Here is a 27,423-nt window from a genome sequence, read left to right on the forward strand (position 1 = left end):
TTCAACTATAAACTATTGCAGTTAGTTGTTATTTATAATATTTCAGCTTTATTTCAGTTAAAACCCATTTTATAAAAGTTTAAGTTGTAGTTTCAAATAACAACTGTATTAACCTGAGCAATGAGATTAAGTTCTAATGATAAAAAAGAATTCTGAATATTATATTAGCAGGTTTTGTCATCTTCCTGTCCTAGTTCGTGTAACCTGGATCAAAAATGTAAAATCTGAGTAATAGCCATCTCATTCTCTAAAAGAGTTCCGCTCTTGAACTGTCATTTCGATTAAGAGTCATAAGCGCACAGGAGATTGGCGGTGACACATTAAGCCTCTGATTGGTGTATTTTGGAGAGAGGATGTGAGCGCAGTGGAGAGTAGGGAAGTGTAAACAGTCCTGAAGGAGGAGGTTCAAGGCTCAACTCTGATCAGCAGAGCAGTGAAGCTGAACTGGAGCCCTCAGAGAGTGTGCACAGACATCCGTTTCAGCACAGGTCACACCATTTCTGGCATAAAGTTACTCAACATTGGGACACTACTGCCAGGGCAAGCAGGAAAGATGGCAAGCAAAGGCCTCTATGGTCTAGTAGACTAACTATGGCATAGAGTTCATGGTTTCTCTACTGATGTGCTGCATGAACTTTAAATTAAAGTGAATATCAACCTATGCAATCCTCAACAAATAACGATTGTCCGCTGGACCGGGCCAGTTCATGCAGTCACTAGGATCAGTCACTTCCTCTTTAATGCCACTGCTGCGTTGTACAAGATTAATGAATGAAAAAATTTTAAGTTACATCCGATACGCTTTGCAAACATACATTTGGCTTTTTGTAATACACTGAACAAAATTATAAATGCAACACTTTTGTTTTTGCCCCATTTTCATGAGCTGAACTCAAAGATCGAAGACTTTTTCTATGTACACAAGAGGCCTATTTCTCTCAAAATTGTTCACAAATCTGTCTAAATCTGTGTTAGTGAGCACTTCTCCTTTGCAGAGATAATCCATCCACCTCACCGGTGTGGCATATCAAGATGCTGATTGGACGGCATGATTATTGCACAGGTGTGCCTTAGGCTGGCCACATTAAAAGGCCACTCTAAAATGTGCAGTTTTACTGTATTATCTGTTAACTGTTTTATCACAGCACAATGCCACAGATGTCGCAAGTTGAGGTAGAGTACAATTGGCATGCTGACTGCAGGAATATCCACCAGAGTTGTTGCCCATAAATGGAATGTTCTTTTCTCTACCATAAGCCGTCTCCAAAGGCGTTTCAAAGTATTTGGCAGTACATCCAACCAGCCTCACAACCACAGACCACGTGTAACCACACCAGCCCAAGACCTCCACATCCAGCATATTCACCTCCAAGATCGTCTGAGACCAGCCACCCAGACAGCTGCAGCTTCTACGCAAACTGTCAGAAACTGTTTTAGGGAAGTTCATCTGCATGCTCATCGGGCTCTCGACCTGACTGCAGTTCATCGTCGTAACCAACTTGAGTAGGCAAATGCTCACATTTGATGGCGTCTGGCACTTTGGAGAGGTGTTCTCTTCACGGATGAATCACGGTTTTCACTGTACAGGGCAGATGGCAGACAGTGTGTATGGCGTCGTGTGGCTGAGCGGTTTGCTGATGTCAACGTTGTGGATCGAGTGGCCCATGGTGGCGGTGGGGTTATGGTATGGGCAGGCGTATGTTATGGACAACGAACACAGGTGCATTTTATTGATGGCATTTTAAAATGCACAGAGATACCGTGACGAGATCCTGAGGCCCATTGTTGTGCCATTCATCCACGACCATCACCTCATGTTGCAGCATGATAATGCACGGCCCCATGTTGCATCTGTACACAATTCCTGGAAGCTGAAAACATCCCAGTTCTTGCATGGCCAGCATACTCACCGGACATGTCACCCAATGAACATGTTTGGGATGCTCTGGATCGTTGTATACAACAGCGTGTTCCAGTTCCTGCCAATATCCAGCAACTTCGCACAGCCATTGAAGAGGAGTGGACCAACATTCCACAAGCCACAATCAACAACCTGATCGACTCTATGCGAAGCAGATGTGTTGCACTGCGTGAAGCAAATGGTGGTCACACCAGATACTGACTGGTTTTCGGACTAATACAGTAAAACTGCACACTTTAGAGTGGCCTTTTATTGTGGCCAGCCTAAGGCACACCTGCGCAATAATCATGCTGTCTAATCAGCATCTTGATATGTCACACCTGTGAGGTGGATGGATTATCTCGGCAAAGGAGAAGTGCTCACTAAAACAGATTTAGACAGATTTGTGAACAATATTTGAGAGAAATAGGCCTTTTGTGTACATAGAAAAAGTCTTCGATCTTTGAGTTCAGCTCATGAAAAATGGGGGCAAAAACAAAAATGTTGCATTTATAATTTTGTTCAGTGTATATAATCTACATTGCTGTATCAAATTCTGTTGATTTGTCAACAAAACAATTTAATATTATGCATATAAAATGAATGATTACAGTAAGATATTAATGATTAGTGACCGTAAAGACATTTATTTGTTAAATAAAATTCTATTTCATAAAATTTGAAATTCTATTTCAAATAAATGCTGTTGTTTTGAACTTTCTATTAGTCATAGTATCCTGAACATACACTAGGGGTGTAATGATACCCTCATGTCACGGTTCGATACATGTCACGATACTGAACTCACAATACAATATTATTGCAATTCAGTACACTAAGACACATGGAAAAAAGGTTAACAAAATGTACTGTTGATTAAAATGCTAAATTTGGTATTACATTTGGGGTGGGAGGGAATAGGCTTGGACTTAGTGCTGCTAATCCAATGCACAGGGCAATGGTGACACCAGAATAAAAGTATTCTTGATTCTGAAGCTGAAAATACAAATGCTTGCATATTCTAGATATATTCAAAAATAATGAAGGCCACTTTTTCCTGATAACATAAGACATTTGGCATTATCAGGACCCACAAATATTCCCCCATTGAAATATTATACATTATACATATTCAACATTAAATAGTAGTTTAATATAGTACTGGCACTAAAACTCTGTAAACTTGAATTTTTTCTCAAATAGTTATTTTCGTTTTGGTCGAGCTGGCGTTTCATATTGTTGCATTTTTGTATTGCGATATACTGTGAGACGATATATTGCTACACCCCTAATATATACACAAAAAAATATTATGCAGTTTTCAACATTTGACATGCTTCTTGAGCACCAAATCAGTGTATTAGAATGATTTCTGAGGGATAACGTGACAATGAGGGCTGGATTTATGGCTGCTGAAAATTCACTTTTAAATGGTAATGTACAACTACAAACCAATCAGTAATGTTTGGCATTACAGTGCGTTAATGTATTTATGGAAAAGAGAAAACAATATATTTAATGAACAAAATAATGTTGACAAGAAAGCTTGGCATTTAAACAAAAATCTCAAAAATGTATATAATAATAAATAAAATTGTTAACTCCTGGTATGATAACTGACATTCTAAAAAAATCACTAATATTTTCAAAAGGTTGATGCTGATAATGCCAATATAATATAATTTAACAAATGATACTGTATATAATATTGCTGAAATTAAATAAACACAACGCAATATTTACCTAATTTTAGTAAATACATTTTGCAAATGTATATGTAATTAGCCTTGCCAATATATCGGCCTAACACTTATTTTTATCCATTAAAATACATTGGTCAAATATCACACAGTATGTGTATTTACCTTGATGGCTCAGCTTCTGTGATGTCTCCTTTGAAAGAGGCGATCAGTCTTGTTTCTCTGGTAGCAAGATCATCAACAAGGTTTTGTCTTCTGTCTGCTTCAGCTTGCATTCTAGTATTATTCATTAAGGCTTTCAATTTACACATTTATGGCTGCATAATTATGCTAATCTCAAAGAAAGATTCGCTGAATCATCATAAACATCTGACTTATGAACACAACATCGACATTTGTTTCTCATAGTTGTTTAGGGCTAGTATTTCCAAAATCCAAATCCAATAAAGCAGCACTTTTAACCACACTGCAATTGGTTTATTATAAAACACTGCCACCTACAGGTGCTCATGAGAAATCACATTTTCTTTTTCTCTTTATTAAAGGAAGTTCACCATAATATAAAGATTCTGTGTTTTTTGCTCAGCTTTATGTCATATTAACTTGTATCCTTAATATTGTGGAACACATAAGGAACATTTTGAAGATTTTTTTTTTACAGTTCTGTGGTCACTATGAGCTCCTAAAACAATAGCAAAAAGATTGAGCCTTTGTGACTGGATCATAAAGCGATGAACTCAAAAATTTGATTCAAAAGCCATATCAACTGGTTTATCGAAAAGAAAAGAGTCAAAATAACAACAGTTCTCAAGCTACCAGCTCATGGAGTGCAGGATAAATGGCAAATAACTTCAGTTTGGCCTTTTCCTCTATTATATGACATCAGAGCCCTTGGAATATTTAATTCTTTATTGGCATGAATGTGTGAAATAGCACAATAGTGCCAAAGCAATAGACATAGACAAACATAAGGATAATAAAAAATATTATACATAAATATATCACAATTAATGCACAAAACAACAACAACAACAAAAAAAACAAGTAAGTTAATACAGAAAGCGTTTATAAAGGAAAAAGAAGGTTCAGCCTTTGTCCCTCATATGATGGCACGAGGACACATACTGCACTGCCAGGTGTATACACTTCTCTTTCTCTCCCAAAATATATGACAGTTTGTCTATGAGGCTCGCTTGCTGGAATTCAGGTAAAATTTGAGCTATTTGAGGGAAATAAGTGTCTCTAATGTTTTTATATTTGCTGGACTCGGTGAGGAAATGCAGCTCGTCCTCTACGACTCCATCAGTGCAGTCTGAACACAGTCTGAGCTCTCTGGCTCTCTAGCTCTACTTGTGCTCGGCCTATCTCCACACAGACTGTGGCCGCTCATGTGATCATCTCTAATATTGATTGGGTATGGGGCCAATTTATAATCTTTAATTCATAGAAGACCTTTAATTTCTTTAATTGTGTGACTTTGATCTGCCAATCATGGATGTATTCTTCCTGGGTTATTTTTCCTATTTCTTTAACTTTTGAATGTCTGCACTGAATTTAGTTGATGTATTTCCACTAAGTATTGCATGGGGTCACTCTCTGGGTTACCTGCCCTGTATTTAAGAGTCTGTGCACCTGAGAGATGCAACCAGAACTTCACTGCTCTCTTCTGTATTTCATATAGGAGAGGGAATCTGCCCAATTCTGCCCTGCAACCCAGCATTTCGGTGAGTTCCCAGGATGTTTTTGCAAAACTCAAGGTGGAAAATTTCAACTGGGATTTTGTCCCAGGATTCATAATTTAATTTAAATTTGGGCCCCCAGATTTCCCAGTCGTATAGAAGGATAGGTTTGATGATGCTGTCAAAGATTTTCAGCCACAGGTTAATAGGTGGGTTGAATTTGAACAGGGGTTGTCTAATAATATAATAAGCCCTTAACGTGTCTTATCCGTTATAGGTATTTTATTGCAGTGTCAAATTTTCCAGAGGCTGAGATTATCAGACCCAAATAATTATAGCAGGTGACATGATTAAGAATTGTTCCCCCAAGTGTAAATTTAAATGTATTGTCATTAAGGCGAGTTTTTTTTGTTGTTGTTGAAAGATTTCAGCTTTCCTATAGCTCAAACAGTAGAGCGTGGCGCTAGCAACGCCAAGGTCATGGGTTCGATTCCCAGGGAAAGCAAGAACTGACAAAATGTAAAATGTGTACCTTGAATGCAATGTAAGTCGCTTTGGATAAAAGCGCCTGCCAAATGCATAAATGTAAATGTAAGATCATGATCATGACTTCTCCATGTTTATTGGTAAGGCCCAGTCGCTGATGTACTGCTCTAAACTTCATGAGGTGGTTTCTTCTGCCCTCGAGGGTCAATTACAGTGACAATATATTACAGTATATATTATATTATATATTTTTTTCAGTCTTTTCTAGAGCTTGAAAGATGAGCTACTTTGTACTGTCATTTGGAAAGGATCATTTTGTGTTCCACAAAGAAAATGGGTTTGAAACTATTTTGGATAAACTATCATTTAAAGAATCTTCAAAACAAACACAACCAACCCTAAACAAATAATAATGGACAGATTATTCCAAATATGTGACCCTGGACCGCAAACCCAGTCATAAGGGTCAATGTTTTTTTTTAAATTGAGATCATCTGAAAGCAAAAAGTTTTTTTGTTAAGGATAGGACAATATTTGGCCGAGATACAACTTTTTTTTTAAAATCTGGAATCTGAGGGCGCAAAAAAAAAAAATTTGAATATTGAAAAAAAATCACCTTTAATGTTGTCCAAATGAAGTCCTTAGCAATGCATATTACTAATAATAATACATTTTTATATATATATTTACAGTAGGAAAATTACAAAATATCTTCATGGAACATGATCTTTACTTAATATCCTACTGATTTTTGGCATTAAAGAAAAATCGATAATTTTGACCCATACAATGTATTGTTGGAAATTGCCACAAATATACCCATGCGACTTATGACTGGCTCTGTGGTCCAGGGTGACATATGAGTTTAATGCTGATATATCAATTTTTTCCTCTGGAGTGAAATACAACAACAACATACATTACTTACCTCTCAAAATCTTTGGATTTCACTCTCAGGATTAGTGCATAAAAATTTGTATTAATTCTTCTGGAAAGGATACATCTGCCTTTGAGCAGCAGCTCGGTTTAACGTCTCTCTGAGCTGTGCTATATTCTGTTTGAGCTTCTGTAATGATGCTCTCAGGGTCATGTTCAGCTACAGGGACAGACAAAAAAGAAGGAAGATGTTACAGCATAAAGACCCCTGACACAGAGGGCTCAACTTTACCGTATGAACAATGGAATCCTTTCTTCACCTTGGCTGGATTTCCTCCAGTTCTCTGCAGTCTGTTTCTTTCATGGGTGTTTTCTGCAATTTCTTGAGCCATTCGACAAGCTGCATCATAATTCTGTAACCTAAATAATGTGAAACAAAACAAAAATGGCAGTTCTGTCAAACAGTTTTTCATCTATGACATTACGCTAATAGTAACAGATCATAACGTGTGTTGCCAGTCATTTAAATCACAAGATTGTCATCAACACAATCATGTGACATAGATCTCATCTAACCAGCCTGGCAACAATTCTACGCGTTGTTTCGCCGCGTATAAATCACACATATGTTCACAAACTCATAGTAATGAACTAACGTAGGGTATAATGAGCCATAAAGGAAATTAAAACAGATATTTTCAGTCTCAATTGATGTGGCTGCTACAGATCCAATGAACTAAATAGCAAATTGAGTTTTCTGAACTCTATGTTACTGTACTGAACTGTAGACCTCAGATGTCAAAAAACGATAACGATATAAAATGCTTACCAGAAATCCTGTGACATACTGCGGCAATTTTTCCAGTTATAACAAGCTTTTTTTGTAGAAACTCAGTGCAAAATCACATCAACAAACTGCGCTGTGTTAGTTCCTGTTTGGGCATGACGTCAGACGGTGGCCTCCTACAGACACACTTCATTCGGTACTTCAAATCTGAGTTCATTCACAGAGAAGAGAGAGACGAGACGAGAAAAGAAAAGAAAGGAGATATACAATTACAGATTCTGTTAACATGTGACTTAATGTTGCTAGGGCTACTGTAGAACATACAGAACAATGCGCCATTGTAAATCCAAAACATTGCAAATGATTTGAAAAATGTGTTAATTCTTGATAATCTACAATTCTCAAAAATCAGGATGTGTGAGTCATAAAAGCTGATGGTATGCATGTATTACAGTTTTTTTTATTCGCTTTGGTACTATTTTCACAAGCAAGGTGTGCATTTTCAAAACTCATAGTGCTAATATCACAACAGATCATCAAAAGTGCACTTTTTTCAAACATTTCAGCATATTTTCAATTGTGTTAGTACAATACACAAAACTACAAAGTATCTTTTTCACCACAAAAAATAACTGTTTCATCTATATAAATGTTTCATTCACAGTAACTGCCTTTCATAAAGCTCTTACTATCAAACTTTTGATTTGCATCTCTTCTCATTCAGTTTAATACATTTGTCTATAATTTAATCCAACTGATCTCAATGGTTAATCAATCAATCATTTGGTTCACCTATAGATTTCTTTTAGATATTGATATACATAGATTCTACTTTGTTTGCAATTTCCGATATGGATAACCATATGTAATTAATTATTTTTACATTATAAGCGATTTATCTTAGATTATAACTACTATGTTCAAAGTGTGTGCGCGTGTGTGGCCTGGTAAACTCTACATTATGGGGACAAAATGTCCCTATAAAGATGGCAGTATCCTAATTCCTTGTCCTTGCGCTGACTTTTTTTTTTTTTACTGTAAAGTAAAAATGTAGAAAGTTTTGTGTGATTGATAGGTTTATGGGTAGGGTTAGTGTAAGGGGAGAGAATATACAGTTTGTAACCATTATGCCTGCTTATACCCAGAAAGATAGTGAACCAGACGTGTGTGTGTGTGTGTGTGTGTGTGTGTGTGTGTGTGTGTGTGTGTGTGTGTGTGTGTGTGTGTGTGTGTGTGTGTGTGTGTGTGTGTGTGTGTGTGTGTGTGTGTGTGTGTGTGTGTGTGTGTGTGTGTGTGTGTGTGTGTGTGTGTGTGTGTGTGTGTGTGTGTGTGTGTGTGTGAACAGAGCAGAGTAGAGTATAAGGGAAAGGAAATTGTCAATGACAATGTAACATCAGACTGATCAGAAATGCATCAGAAGAAGGGAGATGGCAGATGGCACCAGATACAGCATTTTACATTACAGTATGTATGCATTTGATACTGAAAACAGATTACCATGTTAGAGACTGCCACATTACTGTAACTCACCCTTATAAAGCTCAACTACAGTAGATTCAGTCATATGGTACAGTGAGAGCATTTACTGTATTGGCAGCAAACTCTGTTCTATAGCCCAGAACCTCATGGCTGTGTCGTAACTTCATCACACCTTTTGATAACACACTGAATAGATAGATACTATTACAAACATTATAGATTAAATTACATAAATTAGGTAATGTAAGTGTATTTTCTTATGAGGCATATATAGTCTGTGTTACTGTAGATAATTCAGCAATGAGGGAGATTTGAAACATGTATCTTGGATTGTTTGCTGTTGGATGAACTGATTGTTAAAAGTACTGAACTGAAAGAAGATCACACTGTTGTGTTTCAGTGATTAAACCAAATGTTCTCATTACATATTACAATAATCTTGTGTTTGAAACAATGATTATGTGGACTGAAGATATGTGCAACTGAATGAAAGCATTACATCAGGTTTTGAAAGAATGACGAGCTGTGTTACAAGTGTGATCAGTTTAGATTTTTGTACTAAGAGTTTTGAAAATGTGCACCGTACTAGTGAAAATAGTACCAAAGCGAATAAAAAAAACTGTAACACCAATTCACAAATGAATAAAGAATTGTTAAACCAGTCATACCAGAGATTCTCATTATTTGTGTGTGTGTGTGTGTGTGTGTGTGTGTGTGTGTGTGTGTGTGTGTGTGTGTGTGTGTGTGTGTGTGTGTGTGTGTGTGTGTGTGTGTGTGTGTGTGTGTGTGTGTGTGTGTGTGTGTGTGTGTGTGTGTGTGTGTGTGTGTGTGTGTGTGTGTGTGTGTGTGTGTGTGTGTGTGTGTGTGTGTGTGTGTGTGTGTGTGTGTGTGTGTGTGTGTGTGTGTGTGTGTGTGTGTGTGTGTGTGTTATCAGCTTGCAATTGACTACATCCGAAAACTTAAAAATAATGCCTTCGGAGGACACATTTAAAGGTAAGAAGGCATCAAGGCACGTCTGAATTCAATGTTATATTCACTTCCTGTCTCCTGAGATACTTTCATCTGATCGATTTCTGAAGGCAGCATAGATGTATCATTCGCTGCCTTTGATATCCCACAGTCTTGTGCATTACATTAAGTGACAGTTGAGCTAGAAAAAGAAAGATGGCGTCTGAAAGTTGCGGTTGCTTTTCAGTTTGTGTGTAAATGTTTTTGAATGTACGTTTTCCACTTCTGGTACGTGTCATTTCTAGCGAGAAATTACTACTGTAGTAATTAAATGAGTGTTTAGTTCTCACCAAAGCTCGCTCTATTTTGCTAGAGCACTAACCGTTATACTGCCTGTGTATACATCAATTCATATTTCGTGAGGCACTTTCGTGCGCAAACGCAGCCTGCAGAGTCATTGCCTATAAGGCAACGACTCTAGGCAACAAGTCAGCCTCCTAAGTTTCCAGATATCATTTGTTAATGTTTGTTTACAAAACAGGGCAAATTCGAGAGCGTGCATTTAAAAAAAAGGATGCGTGTGGAAAGTTCTACACGTGATCTACCGACAACGTGCACAGACGCGCTGGATTATTTCCATAATGACTAACGCAATCTACCTAGAGCAGGGCAAATTAGCATCTGGTTTAAAGACATGGGCTGAAACAAGCACACAAAGGCAAGCCTGCCCGGTGATGGTCCTTGAGGGACTTTACCCAATGTTTGTGGATTGGGTGCTGGTATAAAATGACTCTCCCTTTACTGTTTCCATCACAGATGAGGACATCACCAGCCCCACTCAGAACCCAGCCAGCCACTACGGAGCAAGAGCCAAGGCCCACCGCTGACTCAAAGCCTGAGCCTGCCACAAAGATCAAGTCACAGTCTTCAAGCTGGAGCTGAGCTGGATGAAGAGGCTTTTGCTGAATTTTTGCTGCATTTCAGTCACTTCTGTATTATGTAAATAATTCAAATAAAACGTATGTATATAAGTGACACTTATTGTGTCCATTATTGTAAATAATTCAATTTCTTTTCCTGTCCAGTTCCATTTCGTATCAGTCATCGCTAGATATGCTGGTTGAGCCCAGCTCCAAGTCATCTCTGGTTAAGCCCAGCCCCAAGTCGTCACTGGTTAAGCCCAATACCAAGTCTCCTTCATTGTGGATAGTCCTGCCCAGCTTCCCTCATCCTCCTTCAGTGCCAAAGCCATCCAGTTCATTGGACTCATCTCCGCTGTCTTCCTTCAGCTTTTCAGCTCCTCCAGTGGTTCCGCTATGCTGCATAGATCTGCCAGGGGCTTCCCAATCATCATCCCTGCCTTAGCTCATGAATCCCTCAGCTCCACCTCAAGCCTCCACACCCCAGACTCCACCTCAGCCCTCCGACCCATCAGCTCCACCTTGGCTCAATGCTCCCTTGGCTCTACCATGGACTCCCTTATCCCTCTGGTTTCACCTTGGCCACTGTCATTCTGGCTTCACCTCGGACTTCCGGATCAGTGGCTGCGCCTCGACCCTTCACCCCTCTGTCTCCACTGGGTTCTTCCTTCCCACTGGTTCCTCCATTGTCCTCACTAGCACCATTGCAGTGCCAAGCCCACACCTACACCTTGGTTGTGCCTGCCTGCAGCTCTACCTCAGCCCTCCAGGCCTTCACCGTCAGCTTTTCTCTGTGGCTTCACCTTGGTCTCCACCTCCATCGTCTCCACCTCAGTCCGTCATCTCCCTGGTTCTGCCTGGCCCCCCTACCAAGGCGGGTGGGAGTTATGTCACAATCGTGTTTAGTTTCACTGTCTTGTTTTTTATAGTGTAAACATATGCAAGCGCGAATGAGAGCCGTTTCGAGCAGGCACGTGCAGAGGGGGGGGCTTTGGGTGCTCGAGCCCCTGCCCTTTTTCAAAATGAATCAAAAGTGCCCCTCTCAGACAAATATCAAGGATAATATCGTGGTCAATAAAACTAAATAAATGTGATTATTATAACATGACAATGTATACAATAGTAACGAACGGCTCAAAAGTCGGACAATTTCTGTTGAGGCGTTGCCATGACGCGTTGATATGGGTTGCGTGCGTTTTGATTGACAGCTGATTTTCCACTGCTCGGAAACGGCTCTCAAGCCAAATATGGTCCTTTCAGAGAGTGTGTGGCCTCGCGGGAAAAAAGTAAGCCAATGTTTTTTTTTTTCATCCATAATCAGAGCTAATGTGTTGATTTAATTACAAATCTATATATTAGCTATATATTTTAAAGTATTACACAATTCACCAATGCCCGTTTGTCATGTATAGGCTATACAACAACCAATCGTGATCTGGCAAAGCAAGTTCAAAGTCCATTGGGCGATGTGAAGCGGTAATTTTCTGTTCTTATTCATAAATCGGTTGAAAAATACATGGACAGACGAACTAACGTTTGTGGAACGATTTCCTGCGGTTTGTCTCATTTTATAAATTGCATCACTGACAAAATGGATTTTAACAGACAACAAACAAATCCCTGCACAAAACCACAGCAGCAAACATCGCATTAATGGTAAGTAGTGTTAATTTCACTTGTACTTATGTATATTGACACACCGTTTACTATTTCATGAAACTATCAAAGTTAACAAAACCCAAGTGCCACCGGCTCCTACAGGCCTATTATGTGAAGTGTAGGCTGGCGAAATGGTTACATGAAAGGACTGATTACCATTTTTGAATATTATGTAGCATTATGAAAGAAGTCTCTTATGTTCATCAAGCCTGCATTTATTTGATAAAAAACAGCAATATTGCGAAATATATAAAAATAATGGTTTTCTTTTTTTAAATAATTTAAAATATAATTTATTCCTGTGATCACAGCTGGATTTCCAGCATCATTACTCCACTCTTCAGTGTCACATGATCATTCAGAAATCATTCTAATATGAGGATTTAATGTCAATGATGGAAACTGTGATACTCTTTTCAAGATTCTTTAATTAATAAAAAGTTAAAAAGAACACAATGTAATAATATTTCACAATATTAGGCTACTGTTTTTTCTGTATTTTTGATTAAATAAATGCAGGCTTGATGAGCATAAGGATATATATACATATATATATATATATACATGTATGTGTGTTTGTGTGTGTGTGTGTGTGTGTGTGTGTGTGTGTGTGTGTATTAGATTAGATTAGATTCAACTTTATTGTCATTACAGAAGTACAGGTACAAGGCAACGAAATGCAGTAAGAGGCTGGTTCGCCCGAACAGGGTATATATATATGTATATATATATATATATATATATATATATATATATATATATATATATATATATATATATATATATATATATATATATATATATATATATATGTATATATATATATATATATATATATATGTATATATATATATATATATATATTTATATATATTTATATATTGCCCCTTTTTTACATTTGAGCCCCTGCCCCTGACGAACTCTCTGCACGGCCCTGGTTTCGAGGGGGATGCCAACCCATTGAAGGAATGCATATTTGAATATTCTGGTCTATCCCTTCTTGTTTAGATTCATTGACACTGTAATTGCCTGAGTTCTTCTCGTTTGTTACTATGGTGTCTGATTATGGTGTCATTTTGTTATTATGTTATCATCATCCTCTGTGTATTTAAGCCTTCAGTTTTATGTTCTCGTGTTAATGTTACGTTTATGTTTGTAGGCCTAATCATCCTGGTATTATTAAAAGCGATACATTCATCTCTCTTGTTGGCTGCAGCCAATCCATGACACTGACAGTGTCAGTAAATCAAAATGTAAAATAAACATTAATTATTAACTTCATTTTTTAAACAACCAGATGATGAGGGCATAAAGTTTTTCTACTTTTTAAAGCGGCATCTAAAAATAATTGTGGACCATATAGGTTCAGTATAAAGGCTTGTTGGGTAGAAACGTTTAAGTGTCTTTAAGAAGAACCAGCATGCTCGAAACGTTACCTGTGAGTGACTCCACTATTCAATTTTTTGCATTTTTGGAGCCTTTGTGTGTGACTTTTTTCCTGTTTTTTATTATTTCCTTTGTTGAGCATTCGCCTTGCTGTTGTTACATCACATCAATCACATATGCCCATGTCAGTACAGAGACAAGAGAGAGAAGAATTGATTATCGAATCAAATGATTAATCTAGACAATTGCATTGGGTATTTGAGCATTCTAACATTTTTATCTTAGATATAAAAATGTGTCAGCCTCATTAAAGTGTCCATTATTGTAAATAAATAATTTCACTGTGGCACAGTTACAGTGTAGCTTACTGCATTTACTATCATGTGTTCAATTTATTGCTAAATTATTGGTAATCATCTCAAGAAATGCTTAGAAAAATTAAATTATGCTGTTAAAACTCTTTTGAAACTCTTATTAAATCATTTAATTTATTTGATTTGATGTTGAGTTCCCTGACTGTGCAATCACACTTAATATGAAACTGCACAATGTTTATAAGGTAAACTTTAACCTAAGTGTGTTAACATGTAACATTCTAACTAAAAGAACAGGTTTAACATATTATTTAATGATATATGCCCCCATTTTGAGCCTCACCAATTTGTTTCACATCCAAACATATTTGTTTGAATAAATAACAGTGTGTTGAAAACAAGAAGGGCTGAGTTTTTGAATTTCCTGGAAAAACACTCATTAAAATGTGTCTGGTATCAACATTCTGTGACACTTCAAGAAGACGAGAAGATTTTCTCTATGTTTCCAAACACAGAAGGAGTTAGAGAGTAAATACGTTTCATATAGAGGCATTATAACAGCCTTTGAGAACTTTCTGCCACTTGATGATTGTCAATGCTATTCAAAACTATAAAATTTGAAAAATATGTTATGTAATATTTTCAACCATATTTCTGTCATACATCCATATGCATTTAATCCTGTAACAGTGATGTTATGGCTGCTACACAAAAATATATGACTGGAAAAATATGTCAAATAATTTCATAAGAATAAATTCAACATAAAAAATTCTGTTGTATCCATTTATAAATACAAGCCTATTTTTTTTCAAGTTATTACATAGTGTGTATATATTTATTTACACCATTGCTGTTATGTCATAGCTTTTATTACACAAATGTATTCTCAAGTATTCCCAATTGATTGCTAAAGACAAAATAACAGAGGCCATCTGAATTTTTGACTGTGTATACAGTATTACAACCACCTGAGCAGATCACCTGACATCGCATCATCTAAACGAAACCCAGGTGTCTCAGGGCATCACAAAGAGAACAACAAACCTACTGTAAACTTAACTTTCAAAGTCTTTGTTATGTGAACTGGTGAGGCCATGCTCCAGGTTACTTCAAATGTTGCATGTGCCCATTTTGGCTCCACAAATGTAAATCTCCTGAATGTGGAGGGTGGCAGTAATGCACAGTTTGCAGATCGGACAAATTGTGGCAGACTACGTTCTCGATCTCTTTACAGTTCTGACGAGGCAAAACGCTCAACAGGAGAGACTGACAAGGACAGAAGCCACATCAGACCTCGCTCAAGATCTTTTTATGCTTGTGACACAGAGGATGAGGGACCAGGTAATTTTAGCAGATGCAATGCTATCAGACCAAGAGCAAGATCACTACACCGTGAGGATGGGAAAAGAAACACTGGTGGGATTTGTACTGCAAAGCCTCCAATCAAAAGACCTAAAGGAAACTCAAGCAAATGGGCCAGGAAGGATCGTGCAGGTGCGTACGTGAGATCTTTTTGCCTTTAAAAAAAAAAAAGTCACATTTAAAGCACTTGGCAAGCATTGATAAAATTATAAATAATCGGAAATGTAACACATCTGTGTACAATTCATTTAATTTCCCACATTCAGCCCTGAAATGCATCTACATTTATTTCCCTAAAATAACATGGTTTAATTATCCGGGTGCATAGAAGCTTTTTTTTATTGTAACGATACTTTTATTAATTACTGCATTGTTTAAATCAGAATAATTTTTCAAAGAGTTAATTTAGGCATCACAACTAACTATAGGCTATATATACAGCAATATTTATATTATATTTATAAAATAAATGAGCAATGAAATAAGCATGCACATTGGAAAATGTAATATACTTAATGACCCCAATTTTGATGGTCCCTTTAACACATTCTGTTGACTATAAGTAACTATAAGTATAACTATAAGTAAGGGTTAGGGTTAGAATAAGCGGACATGTACGGTACTTGCAGGGTTACTTATAGTCAGTAGAATGTCTGTTGGAAGACCATCACAATAAAGAGTTAGCAGATATTAAGCCGACAGTCTACTAATACTCATCATGAGAGTTGACATGTAGTTGCAAAAATACTTATAGTCAACAACAGAATGTTCAAAAGGGACCATCAAAATAAAGTGTTACCCAATATCTATATATAACTAAATGATAAGCTGGCTACATAAGCTGATAGGCTGAGTACACATTCTCATAGATATTCCAATTAAGAAATGTCTGTGGTGTCAGATGACAAGACACATCATGTAAAAATTACAGCAAAATAATTGCCAAGTAATTTTTTGACCCACATATGTTCTATATGGTTGGGAACATCAATTGTAAGCCATTATTAAATTCGTAGTGCTGCAGCTTTTAAACTCTGAGCAATTGCACATTTGATATATCAAAGTACTTTCATAGCTGATTCTAAAAGATGCTTCATCCTTTAAACAGGAAATAAAGGAAGCTTAAAGGGTGTACCCATGATGACCATTTCTGAGGTAGATAACTGGGAGATAAGCTCTTCTTCTAGGATGAAATACGGTCAGTATGTAGACTGGGAAAAGATCGACCCAGACGCGGCCACCCGTTATCGGAAGATCCTCTCAAGTGACCGCTATGAGCTCAAAGCAATGGGCCGTACAGGATTCTGGTCCACGCCTCATACTCTCAGAGCCAAGGCTTACCAGCACATCATCCAGAACATCGAGAGCATATCCAGCAACGCTGATGTGGACACCTACCATGGCCTAGTTGGGAAGCTCTTTGGAGAATTTCAAACAAGCACACACCATTTCCCAAAGTTTATGGAGGATGGGGAAATTCCCAGATACTGCCTAAATAAAGCAGGTCTGAACTCAGTGAAAAGAATTCTCATTTGTATAAATCACCATTTTCCTGATGTCACCTTCTGTCCCATTCTGTCCGCTCTGGTGTCCCTTCTCTTGCACTTCAGTGAGGATGAAGCCCAGTGCTTCCACAGTATTTGTTCTTTGGTGACCTACACAGACTCTAAAAAGCGTTACATTGACCAGACTTTCCTCACTTCACACGCTTCATGCATGACCTTTGGTGACCTTGCCAATAAATACTGCAGGGGCATCCGGAAGCTAATTGCCAGCTCTCGCCAGAACCTTTTTGAGTTCTACTCTGACTGGATCATGTGGATCTTTGCAGATCTACCTTTTGCATACGCTATCAGAGTGTTGGATGTCTATCTAATGGAGGGCTACAAAGTTTTGTACCGTGTAGCTCTTGCTCTACTCAGCCTTTACAAAGTCTCTGTGTCCTCACGAGTGGCCCACGTCGATGACTTCAAACAAGACATCAAGAGTTTTGTGCAGAATGTGGCACGACACAGTACTATTGACACACTGCTCCAAACGGCTTTTAAAATACAGCTGCCAACACACAAAGAACTAACGTATCTTTTCAATGCCAACAAGCTCGCACTAATTCATAAGGACATCCGCAATAAGAGGTGAGGGTTTTGTGAGGTCAATATAAAATACACATTTTAAGAATTTCAAAATTCCTATTATATATGAAACTTTATTTTTGTATTAACAATAAAACTGCAACAACATTTTATCTCCTATAGTTCATACCAAGCTATGGATTTTCGGAACTTCAGCTCCTCTGTAGTGACTGAAACAGAGATGAGGGTGGTCTGGGCTTGGATTCCAGAGCGATTTGCTCTTTTCAGTCCTGTGCAGCTATTCAGTACAAATGTTCATGGCAGAAGTCTCTCCTTGTATGTTATTTATACACACTCACATGAATCATTCCATGAATATAACCTTATAATTTGAGAATATGATTTGATCACATAAAATTGTGTTTTTAGAAATGCTTAAAATACATTTCAACTTTATTAAACTGCAATCATCATCATTATTATTGCTAATATAAATAAAAATCCTAGTACTAATATTAATTATCAGATTTAATATATAATGTATTTCATAATGCTTCTTCGGGTTTTTTTCAGCAAGTGGTTGATATCCATTAAACTCAACAACCCATGACCCATAGTCCTTTAGTATAAATAACATTAATTTATTAATATTAATATAAATATAAATGATAATTAAGATATTAAATATTGTTTTTCAAATGCATAAATCTCCATTATGTCTTTTTTTTAAAACTAGGTTTTATTCCAAAGTTGAGGGGCATGATCCAACCGTTTTACTCTTGAAAACTACAGACGAAGAGGTATGTCTGTAATAATCTGTACACTCTTAAGTAAAATGGTTCTAAACAGTGCCAGACAGGGTTCTTCAGCTTGTAGTAATAGTAGAACCCTTTTTGTTGCTGAATATAACCTTTTTTATAAGGTTCCATAAAGAACAATGCTTTGAAAGCTTTGAAATGCTAGCTTTAGCCTGCTAGCATTGGTGGCATACTATCCCACCCTCCTGGCAAATCGCCGTCCAAAGCCACGCCTCCTCCAAAACACTGATTGTGCACAGACCAGAAGTGAGACAATGTTATTGGATTACATCATGTGTTAAAAATGTTACAGTACAGTCAGTAATAGTACTACAATAACAAACGTAAACAACTGTTTGTCTGCCATTCTCGTTCTTTCTGCACAGCGTAAGTGAAGTGAAGTGATGATGTATGACGTCTGCATGAACAGGCTGCGCAGTGGTATAAATACCCGTTGACTGACAGGGAACACATGCTATAATTTCATTCGGACCGAATGCAATGAACAAACATTTTATGGTCCTATGCCTTCCACAGACATATAAATAAATTTAGACCGCTTTACACCGTGTCTACACCAGACACGACATTTGACATTCTAGCCACAACAGCCAGATTCTGTCTACACTGGACGTGACAAAGCGTCTGTTTCAAAGCATTTGTCCTTCATGTCAGTATGTCATAAATAGAACGAGGCATCAGTTTACTGTAGGGATTTGTTGAGTCACGTCGCATCCAGTGTAAACAACATCACTGATTATAATGGCTTATATTGTCTTTTGTCGCGTTGCATTGCACAGACACAGTGTAAAAGTGATTGCTATCAGGATATGAGGAGACTTTCAACCAGAATAACAAAAATGTTTCTGTAGAGAATCACCTATTGCACCTTTAACTGTTACAAATAATCTTTTTGGACCCACTTTATATTAGGTGGCCTTAACTACTATGTACTAACATTTAAATTAATAACTTGATGCAATGCACTTATTGTGTACATACATGTTTTTACATTGTACTTACATTTTCAAATGTAATTACATCTGTAATTAATTTCTGTAGTTACATTTATAATTACATTGTTGACACTTCCCTTACACCTAACCCTATCCTTAAACTTACCCATACCACCACACCTGACTTAGGTCCATATCCCACCTCTATATCAGCAAAAAAATTTGCAAAGCAATATGATCACAATAAGTTAATTTTATGTAAGTACATAGTAGTTAAGGCAACCTAATATAAAGTGGGACCATCTTTTTAATAATAGTTTCATTCATAATATACATTTTTATATATGATTGTTTCCCTTCTGTCTACCTGGTCTTATATATCTTGCAGCCTTTGGGGTTTTACTTTTTCTTTTCTTTTTTGTCAATTGGGTACTTTTTATTTACCCAATTAGCAAATTGTAACACTTAATAAGTAAGTAAACCATTAATATATAGTAATTTACAGTGATGATAAATTACATTAAAAAATAAAACACAAAAGATCACAAAATAAATGCAATGAAGGCCAGTTCCAATGAAACACAATCCTCTATGAGGTTTTAACATCTATCGTTATGTGCATTTTGATGCAATTGAGTGGCAGTTTTTCTCAGATGCTGTAAAACTCCACAACCTCATCATCTACTCTCTGGGTAAAATTACACAAATTTAGAGTTGTAGTGTGTCTCATCCATTTAAAATCCATTAAGTTTATGAAGGCCAAACGTAGCCATTGTAAATGGACAGTATGCAAGCCCTTCCTAATGTTAAAAGGATAAGCGATAAAAAGTCATGTGACAGCTTTAACGTTTTTGTGAGTGGGTATGCCATGCATAAGCCAAAGTAACAACTGAATATTGATATGGATCATAAATTCAATATCTAACCTCCCTAACCTCTAACCCGTTTTAGCATTAAACAGTTCTTCAGGACAGTATGGTTCTAAATATAACTATTACTATGTGTAAAGAACCTTTAAATAACCTTAAGTTTTAGAGTGTAGCTGCAATCTTACAGAAATGCTGAAATCTCAATATTTTGTTACATTTACATAATTTTGTTCATGTCATTGCAGATTTGTGGAGCTTTCTTGTCTTCTGATTGGGCTCACAAGAATTGTGATGAAAAGGACTTTAAGTTCTTTGGCACAGGAGAGTGCTTTGTTTTCACTGTGAGTAAGTCTCCATTTGCTATCTGATTCAACTGATTTGTTGTGTTGTGCTTTAAATTGTACTTGATGTTGCATTGTAGGCACCAGAATATGATTTGAGGTAGATAATAGAATAATTTATTCCTAAACGCAAATCAACTTTTCAGCTACGACCAGGAATGGAACGGTACCAGCGTACAGTGCTGCAGATCTCTGGAGTGCCTGACAAAAGTGATTCCTCCGGGGATCAAACTCTCTCCGCTTGCTCTCAAATAAACACTCATGTGGACAGGCCCACTGCAGCCTCTCTGGACCAGAGATACAAGTCTTCTTCATTCTGCACATTGTCAGCTGTCAAATTCATGGCAGGAGATGATGAGACACTTTTTATTGGTGAGCTTTTTTGTTCCACTAAAGACGTGAAGGAAAGGTTTCAGAATACATATTTCAGGCTCAGCTGTCCCCTATTGTTATCATAAACAAGGTGGCTGCCTCTCAAGCTTCGTATTTGCATACCCCATGAGCATATTTCACCTGAAATCGTGCTGGAACGTTGCCTTTGTGTCAACATTACTGGGAAAAACAGTCTCTTCCTTAATATAGATGAAATGTTGTGTATACACTCTTTTACCTTTACTTGCGGTTTATCCTGCAGGTGGCGACGGTGGCCATGCGCTCTACCTGCAGGCTGGTCTGACTGCTGGCTATTCTGAACGCTGTGATACATTTGAGAGTCCACCTCTCTGCAGGGGATGTTTCAAGATCCAGTCTCTGGAGGTGTGGGGTATCCAGCATTCTTTGTCTGTTCCACCACTGCTTTCAAACTGAAGACTGTGGGAGGGCTGTGTCCACATATATCAAAAGTCACACTGGCAGCATGACATGCATTGTGGCAAAACTATGGACATTAAAACAGAAACTACTGTACATTGTTGCGCTACTGCAGTATGAACAAAAAAAAAACTGTAAATATAATTTAAGATTCAAATTTACACAATGTTATTTATTTACATTTTCAAATACTTTTTTATTATATGCCTTGTGAGATAATTTTTAATATTCACTGTCGTTCACTGTATTTCTGGAATAACTCGTTTTTAAAGACAGTATTCGAACAGCAGTTTGTTGAATTTTAATGAACATGAAAATCTAAAATGTTGTAAATAAAAAGAAAACTTTTACACCAAATGCAACTGAAATCGATCATGGCTGTGGTAAATAAAGTGGATATACAAAGCAATGTGTAAATGTTGAAATGTAAACGGAGTAAAATACTGAGGCCTGTAGCACAAAGCCAGTTACAATGGCTATCCATATGTTTGAGCAAACTCATTGAAGTTCAAGAAGAAAGGTGGGTTGGCTTTTAGTTTTTCATCACCATGATAACTTACGATATATGGTTAACTTTGCTCCAGAGCAGGTTTGTGTATTCTGGGTAAGAGATCGCAAACTAAAACTGAGCCAATCAGCTGTGGGCAAAGTGACAAATTTGACGCAATGAAGTAGGGGTGGGCAACTCTGGCAGGCACACTGCCCTGAAAAGGTTAGCTTCAACCCAAACACACCTGAAAAATCGAATTATAAGGTGTTTTACTTCAGCTGCGGCTGGATTTATAATTTTACCATTAATCACATTCTATGGCTGTTCGCAATAGCCCCCTATACAATCATTCACTATTCCCTACATTACCTACTCCAAAGGAGCGAATAAAAACAAGCTTGTCGCTTTCGCATAGTCTGTGCTTGCCGTTTAATAATAATTATTTGAAACTTAGCAAACTGGCAGCTCTAGTAGTGGAAAGCTTGTATAATAAGTTAACACAATTTTATTTAATTTAAACCTTAAACAATATAATAATCAATTAAAAAGGAATTTATACCTGTATGATATTATACTGTACCCAAATTGGACCAGAGGTTTGGAAAATGGATAGATGATTCAGCTGTGAGCGCCATCTTCTGGCTATAAGATATTTTGAAGAATGTCTGTAACCAAACAGTTGGTTGATGAGCCCCATTGACTTCCATAGTATGGAGGAAAAAAAAGTAAATGGGGTCCATCATCAACCGTTCGGACATTTTTCAAAATATCTTCTTTTGTGTCAGCTGAAGGCAGAAATTCATACAGGTTTGGAACAACAACTTGAGGGTGAGTAAATGCACTGTAAAAAAAAAAAATCAGGTTTCCAATAGAACATTTTCTAGTGACTGATCACATCTAAATTTTTTAGTTGGCCAAGTTGAATTTCTGTGAGTTAAATTGCATCAATTCACAGAAATTCAATTTGGCCAACTGAAAAATTTAGATGTGATCGGTCACTAGAAAATTTTCAATTGGAGACCTGATTTTTTTTACAGTGTGACAGAATTTAAATTTTTGGCTTAACTATTCCTTTAACACGTTAATATAAACCTCAATGGTGTGCACATTTGTGCTTTTGTATTACCATATTTGATTATTACTTTTACAATGTCTTCATGTACATTTTGAAGCTTGAAAAAGTTGATTACTTAGACTTTCAATGGATGGACAAAATTAAATATCTTAATTTTGGCTCCTAAAAACGAACAAAAGTCAACAATTTTGGAATGACATGAAGGTGGGTAAATGATGACAGAATTTTCATTTTCAAGAGAACTCTTTAATGTTATTGAACTAATCAACCAGTCCTCTATAACATTTCATTAAAGAAACTTATTGACAAAGAATAAACAGACAACAACCTGACATGTTATTGTCAAAGTAATTTTGTCAAAGTAAAATGTATCTATATTTTACTTATGCAATGACAGAATCAATGTATTGTGTAAAGTATTTGTTATATAACTTATGAACTGGTCAACTGTTAAACAAAAATTAAGTAAGTTCTATTACTTTGCAATAATAAGAATATGAAAACAACCTGGCCAAAGTATTTTTTTTCCCCCTTTTACACATTTACATCTTATCAACAATTCTCTCAAGCAGGTTTAGTAACCTTTCCTCTGCTCTCCTCTCCCTGGCCTCATTCATCTCTGCATCTCGCTCCAGGAACTCCAAAAGTGTATCTTCACGCTGACGTTTTGGTGGTAAGGGGTTAAACCCTGGGTCGCTGTCATCTGTTTCACGTAGCTCCGTGGAACTATAAGTAGGCGATGCTGAAGAAATCAGAAAGGGAGGAGGCATAGATAGCCTCCAACCAATTGCTGCATCCATCAGCTCAAACCATTTCCAGCTTCTTGCAATTGTGTCCCCTCCTGACTCGGTCTCCACACCTGACAGTGGCTGCTTCAGTTCCTACAAATTATTTGGGCAATGATAAGAGTGAAACTTATCTCAGACCTTATGTAATGAAATAACAGTGTGACTAGTGTCTGCTCCAAAACGGATTACAAGGTATTTGGTTTAATTTCTTTGACATGTTCATGTTCTCAATGACTAGTCTATTCTTGGGCTATGGTTAGATGTTTATTAAATGTTCACTGACAGCCCAATTTTTACCTTGTTTGGACAGCTATTAGACGCCTTTTTAAACACAAAATTGCTTGCTGTGATAGCCTGTACTGTTGACATCAAACCTGACATGATGCAACTTTACATGCACAAAATCTATTTAACAACTATTAAACTGCATGAGTAGGCCTAATACTGATTTTACAGTTTTTTTTATTCGCTTTGGTACTATTTTCACAAGCAAGGTGTGCATTTTCAAAACTCATAGTGCTAATATCACAACAGATCATCAAAAGTGCACTTTTTTCAAACATTTCAGCATATTTTCAATTGTGTTAGTACAATACACAAAACTACAAAGTATCTTTTTCACCACAAAAAATAACTGTTTCATCTATATAAATGTTTCATTCACAGTAACTGCCTTTCATAAAGCTCTTACTATCAAACTTTTGATTTGCATCTCTTCTCATTCAGTTTAATACATTTGTCTATTATTTAATCCAACTGATCTCAATGGTTAATCAATCAATCATTTGGTTCACCTATAGATTTCTTTTAGATATTGATATACATAGATTCTACTTTGTTTGCAATTTCCGATATGGATAACCATATGTAATTAATTATTTTTATATTATAAGCGATTTATCTTAGATTATAACTACTATGTTCAAAGTGCGTGCGCGTGTGTGGCCTGGTAAACTCTACATTATGGGGACAAAATGTCCCTATAAAGATGGCAGTATCCTAATTCCTTGTCCTTGCGCGGACTTTTTTTTTTTTTACTGTAAAGTAAAAATGTAGAAAGTTTTGTGTGATTGATAGGTTTATGGGTAGGGTTAGTGTAAGGGGAGAGAATATACAGTTTGTAACCATTATGCCTGCTTATACCCAGAAAGATAGTGAACCAGACGTGTGTGTGTGTGTGTGTGTGTGTGTGTGTGTGTGTGTGTGTGTGTGTGTGTGTGTGTGTGTGTGTGTGTGTGTGTGTGTGTGTGTGTGTGTGTGTGTGTGTGTGTGTGTGTGTGTGTGTGTGTGTGTGAACAGAGCAGAGTAGAGTATAAGGGAAAGGAAATAGTAAATGACAATGTAACATCAGATCAGAAATGCATCAGAAGAAGGGAGATGGCAGATGGCACCAGATACAGCATTTTACATTACAGTATGTATGCATTTGATACTGAAAACAGATTACCATGTTAGAGACTGCCACATTACTGTAACTCACCTTTATAAAGCTCAACTACAGTAGATTCAGTCATATGGTACAGTGAGAGCATTTACTGTATTGGCAGCAAACTCTGTTCTATAGCCCAGAACCTCATGGCTGTGTCGTAACTTCATCACACCTTTTGATAACACACTGAATAGATAGATACTATTACAAACATTATAGATTAAATTACATAAATGAGGTAATGTAAGTGTATTTTCTTATGAGACATATATAGTCTGTGTTACTGTAGATAATTCAGCAATGAGGGAGATTTGAAACATGTATCTTGGATTGTTTGCTGTTGGATGAACTGATTGTTAAAAGTACTGAACTGAAAGAAGATCACACTGTTGTGTTTCAGTGATTAAACCAAATGTTCTCATTACATATTACAATAATCTTGTGTTTGAAACAATGATTATGTGGACTGAAGATATGTGCCACTGAATGAAAGCATTACATCAGGTTTTGAAAGAATGACGAGCTGTGTTACAAGTGTGATCAGTTTAGATTTTTGTACTAAGAGTTTTGAAAATGTGCACCTTACTAGTGAAAATAGTACCAAAGCGAATAAAAAAAACTGTATAATGCTTTTGACGGGCCTGGGAAGAAGTAAACATTACTAAAATAAAACAATATGTGATTTGCAGTTTTATGTTTGATACTGATGCAAAAGACAAACCTTAAAATTTTTTTTCAGGTCTCCCCACTTCTTCCGAGCCCTTGCTGGACTGACTTTATCAGCAAGACCCATCTCTTTAAGAACAGTTCTGGAAAACAAACATTTCACCATTCAATTTACATCTCAAAGAATGATCAAAGATAAAAATAAAAATAAAAGAGATTTGAACTTTTTTTACTAATTTCTTGAAAAACAAATGTAAAATGAAAGATGCAGCTAAATGGCATTTAGGTTCTCTGGTAACACTTTACAATAAGGTTTCATTTGTTAACATTAGTTAACTACATTAGTTAACATGAACTAATAATGAACTGCACTTATAAAGCATTTATTTATCTTTGTTAATGTTAATTTCAAAATTTACTAATACATTATTAAAATCTTGTTACCATTAGTTAATGCACTGTGAACTAACAACAAACCATGAACAGCAGGATTTTTATTAACGTTAACAAAGATGAACAAATACAGTAACAAATTTCTCAGGGTTAGTTCATGTTAGTTAATACATTAACTACTATTAACTAATGAAACCTTATTGTAAAGTGTTACCACATATCTTTATAAAAACCACCATTGCCCATGTATGAAAATATATAGGCTTATAAAAAAATCTCTCCATAACACAAACTATTATTTCTCATGCAGTACTTTGTGTTCTGTTATGTGTAATAGAAGTAAAATTGTATATCATGAGCTGAAATGAGCTTATCGTTACCGTTACCGTTATCGTTACTCCCACTTAGACCGAGGAAGAGACAGAATAAAACAAATAATTATTTATTGATAACCACCTACTTTTGTTGTTGTAATAAACTGATTTCAGTACCTAAACTATTTGTAAAATAAATACATTTAAAAAAAGGTTAAGACTTACTCCCATCCAAGTTGAGCTGCATTTCTTTTGCCAGAAAACATGTTCTTTCTTCGCCCTTATGAGAATCTTTTCCACATCTTCGTCTGTCCCTAAGCTAACAGTTAATCATTTAACACTTATTAGCTAACTGAGATTTCAAGTTGAAATATGTCAAATAAACCTGAATTAAAACATTTAAATTAATTAATTAAAAAGGAACTTACACGTGTATTGTTCTGCCATGGACGCCATCTTGTGTCGAGACGCGGGAATTCGAGGCATTTCGGACATAAGAATCGGTTCTGCGCAGATTTTTGCTGAACTTCGGCACCGTATGAATCGCTCACGCGGTACTTTTATGTGATACATCGATCGGTCGGCACGGCAGAGCACAGCTTCAAGTCGAACGCAATAAGGGCTCCCTAGAATCCTTTTTTAATTACAGTTTATTTAAATGACTCATTCGACAAAACCAAATCATCCTTTCAATTATTTAGACATCCAATTAATAACTTAAAAAACGGCAACATTCTAAGTCAGGAATGCTGAGCATGATTTTTGAACGGTTCAAATGAATCGATTCAGTGAAATGAACTCTCTTTAAACTACTAAGCAACGCGTCCAAACACCGCGTGGTACTGTGTTGCCTAGATACGTTTGTTTGGCTCCCGAAGCCAGCAGCCTTTTCAACACATATCCGAAGCTGCAAGTTGTATCACG

At 36.7% G+C, this 27,423-nt stretch overlaps 2 protein-coding genes across 2 annotated transcripts in view; one reads left to right on the top strand and one right to left on the bottom strand.

The window, feature by feature from the left end:
• Window positions 1-7,597, bottom strand: part of stx8 (syntaxin 8) — a 75,012-nt gene extending 67,415 nt beyond the window's left edge. The window contains exons 1-4 of the mRNA XM_079840138.1: window positions 7,471-7,597; window positions 6,962-7,061; window positions 6,767-6,861; window positions 3,766-3,876 (exon numbers count right to left, since the gene is read on the bottom strand). Of these exons, the coding sequence (XP_079696264.1) occupies window positions 3,766-3,876; window positions 6,767-6,861; window positions 6,962-7,061; window positions 7,471-7,487 (323 nt within the window). The 5' untranslated portion in view covers window positions 7,488-7,597. The remainder of the gene's footprint in view (window positions 1-3,765; window positions 3,877-6,766; window positions 6,862-6,961; window positions 7,062-7,470) is intronic.
• A 7,563-nt stretch (window positions 7,598-15,160) lies between these two features.
• On the top strand, window positions 15,161-21,756 carry LOC307140517 (TBC1 domain family member 24-like). The gene is made up of 7 exons (XM_079840079.1): window positions 15,161-15,631; window positions 16,608-17,634; window positions 17,755-17,907; window positions 18,308-18,371; window positions 20,439-20,534; window positions 20,681-20,906; window positions 21,169-21,756. The coding sequence occupies exons 1-7, from the start codon at window positions 15,232-15,234 to the stop codon at window positions 21,339-21,341; spliced, it is 2,139 nt and encodes a 712-aa protein (XP_079696205.1). The 5' UTR covers window positions 15,161-15,231; the 3' UTR covers window positions 21,342-21,756.
• The last annotated feature ends 5,667 nt before the right edge of the window (window positions 21,757-27,423 follow it).

This window comes from Gobio gobio (genome assembly GCF_949357685.1).
Source record: "Gobio gobio genome assembly, chromosome: 17".
Lineage (NCBI taxonomy): Eukaryota > Metazoa > Chordata > Actinopteri > Cypriniformes > Gobionidae > Gobio > Gobio gobio.

Excerpts from the sequence above, each read along its gene's own strand:
- LOC307140517 (XM_079840079.1), top strand. The coding sequence starts at position 15,232 with ATGCTCCAGGTTACTTCAAATGTTGCATGTGCCCATTTTGGCTCCACA. Across the intron at positions 15,632-16,607 it reads GGCCAGGAAGGATCGTGCAG|GAAATAAAGGAAGCTTAAAG; the intron begins GTGCGTACGTGA and ends TCCTTTAAACAG. Across the intron at positions 18,372-20,438 it reads TGAAAACTACAGACGAAGAG|ATTTGTGGAGCTTTCTTGTC; the intron begins GTATGTCTGTAA and ends ATGTCATTGCAG.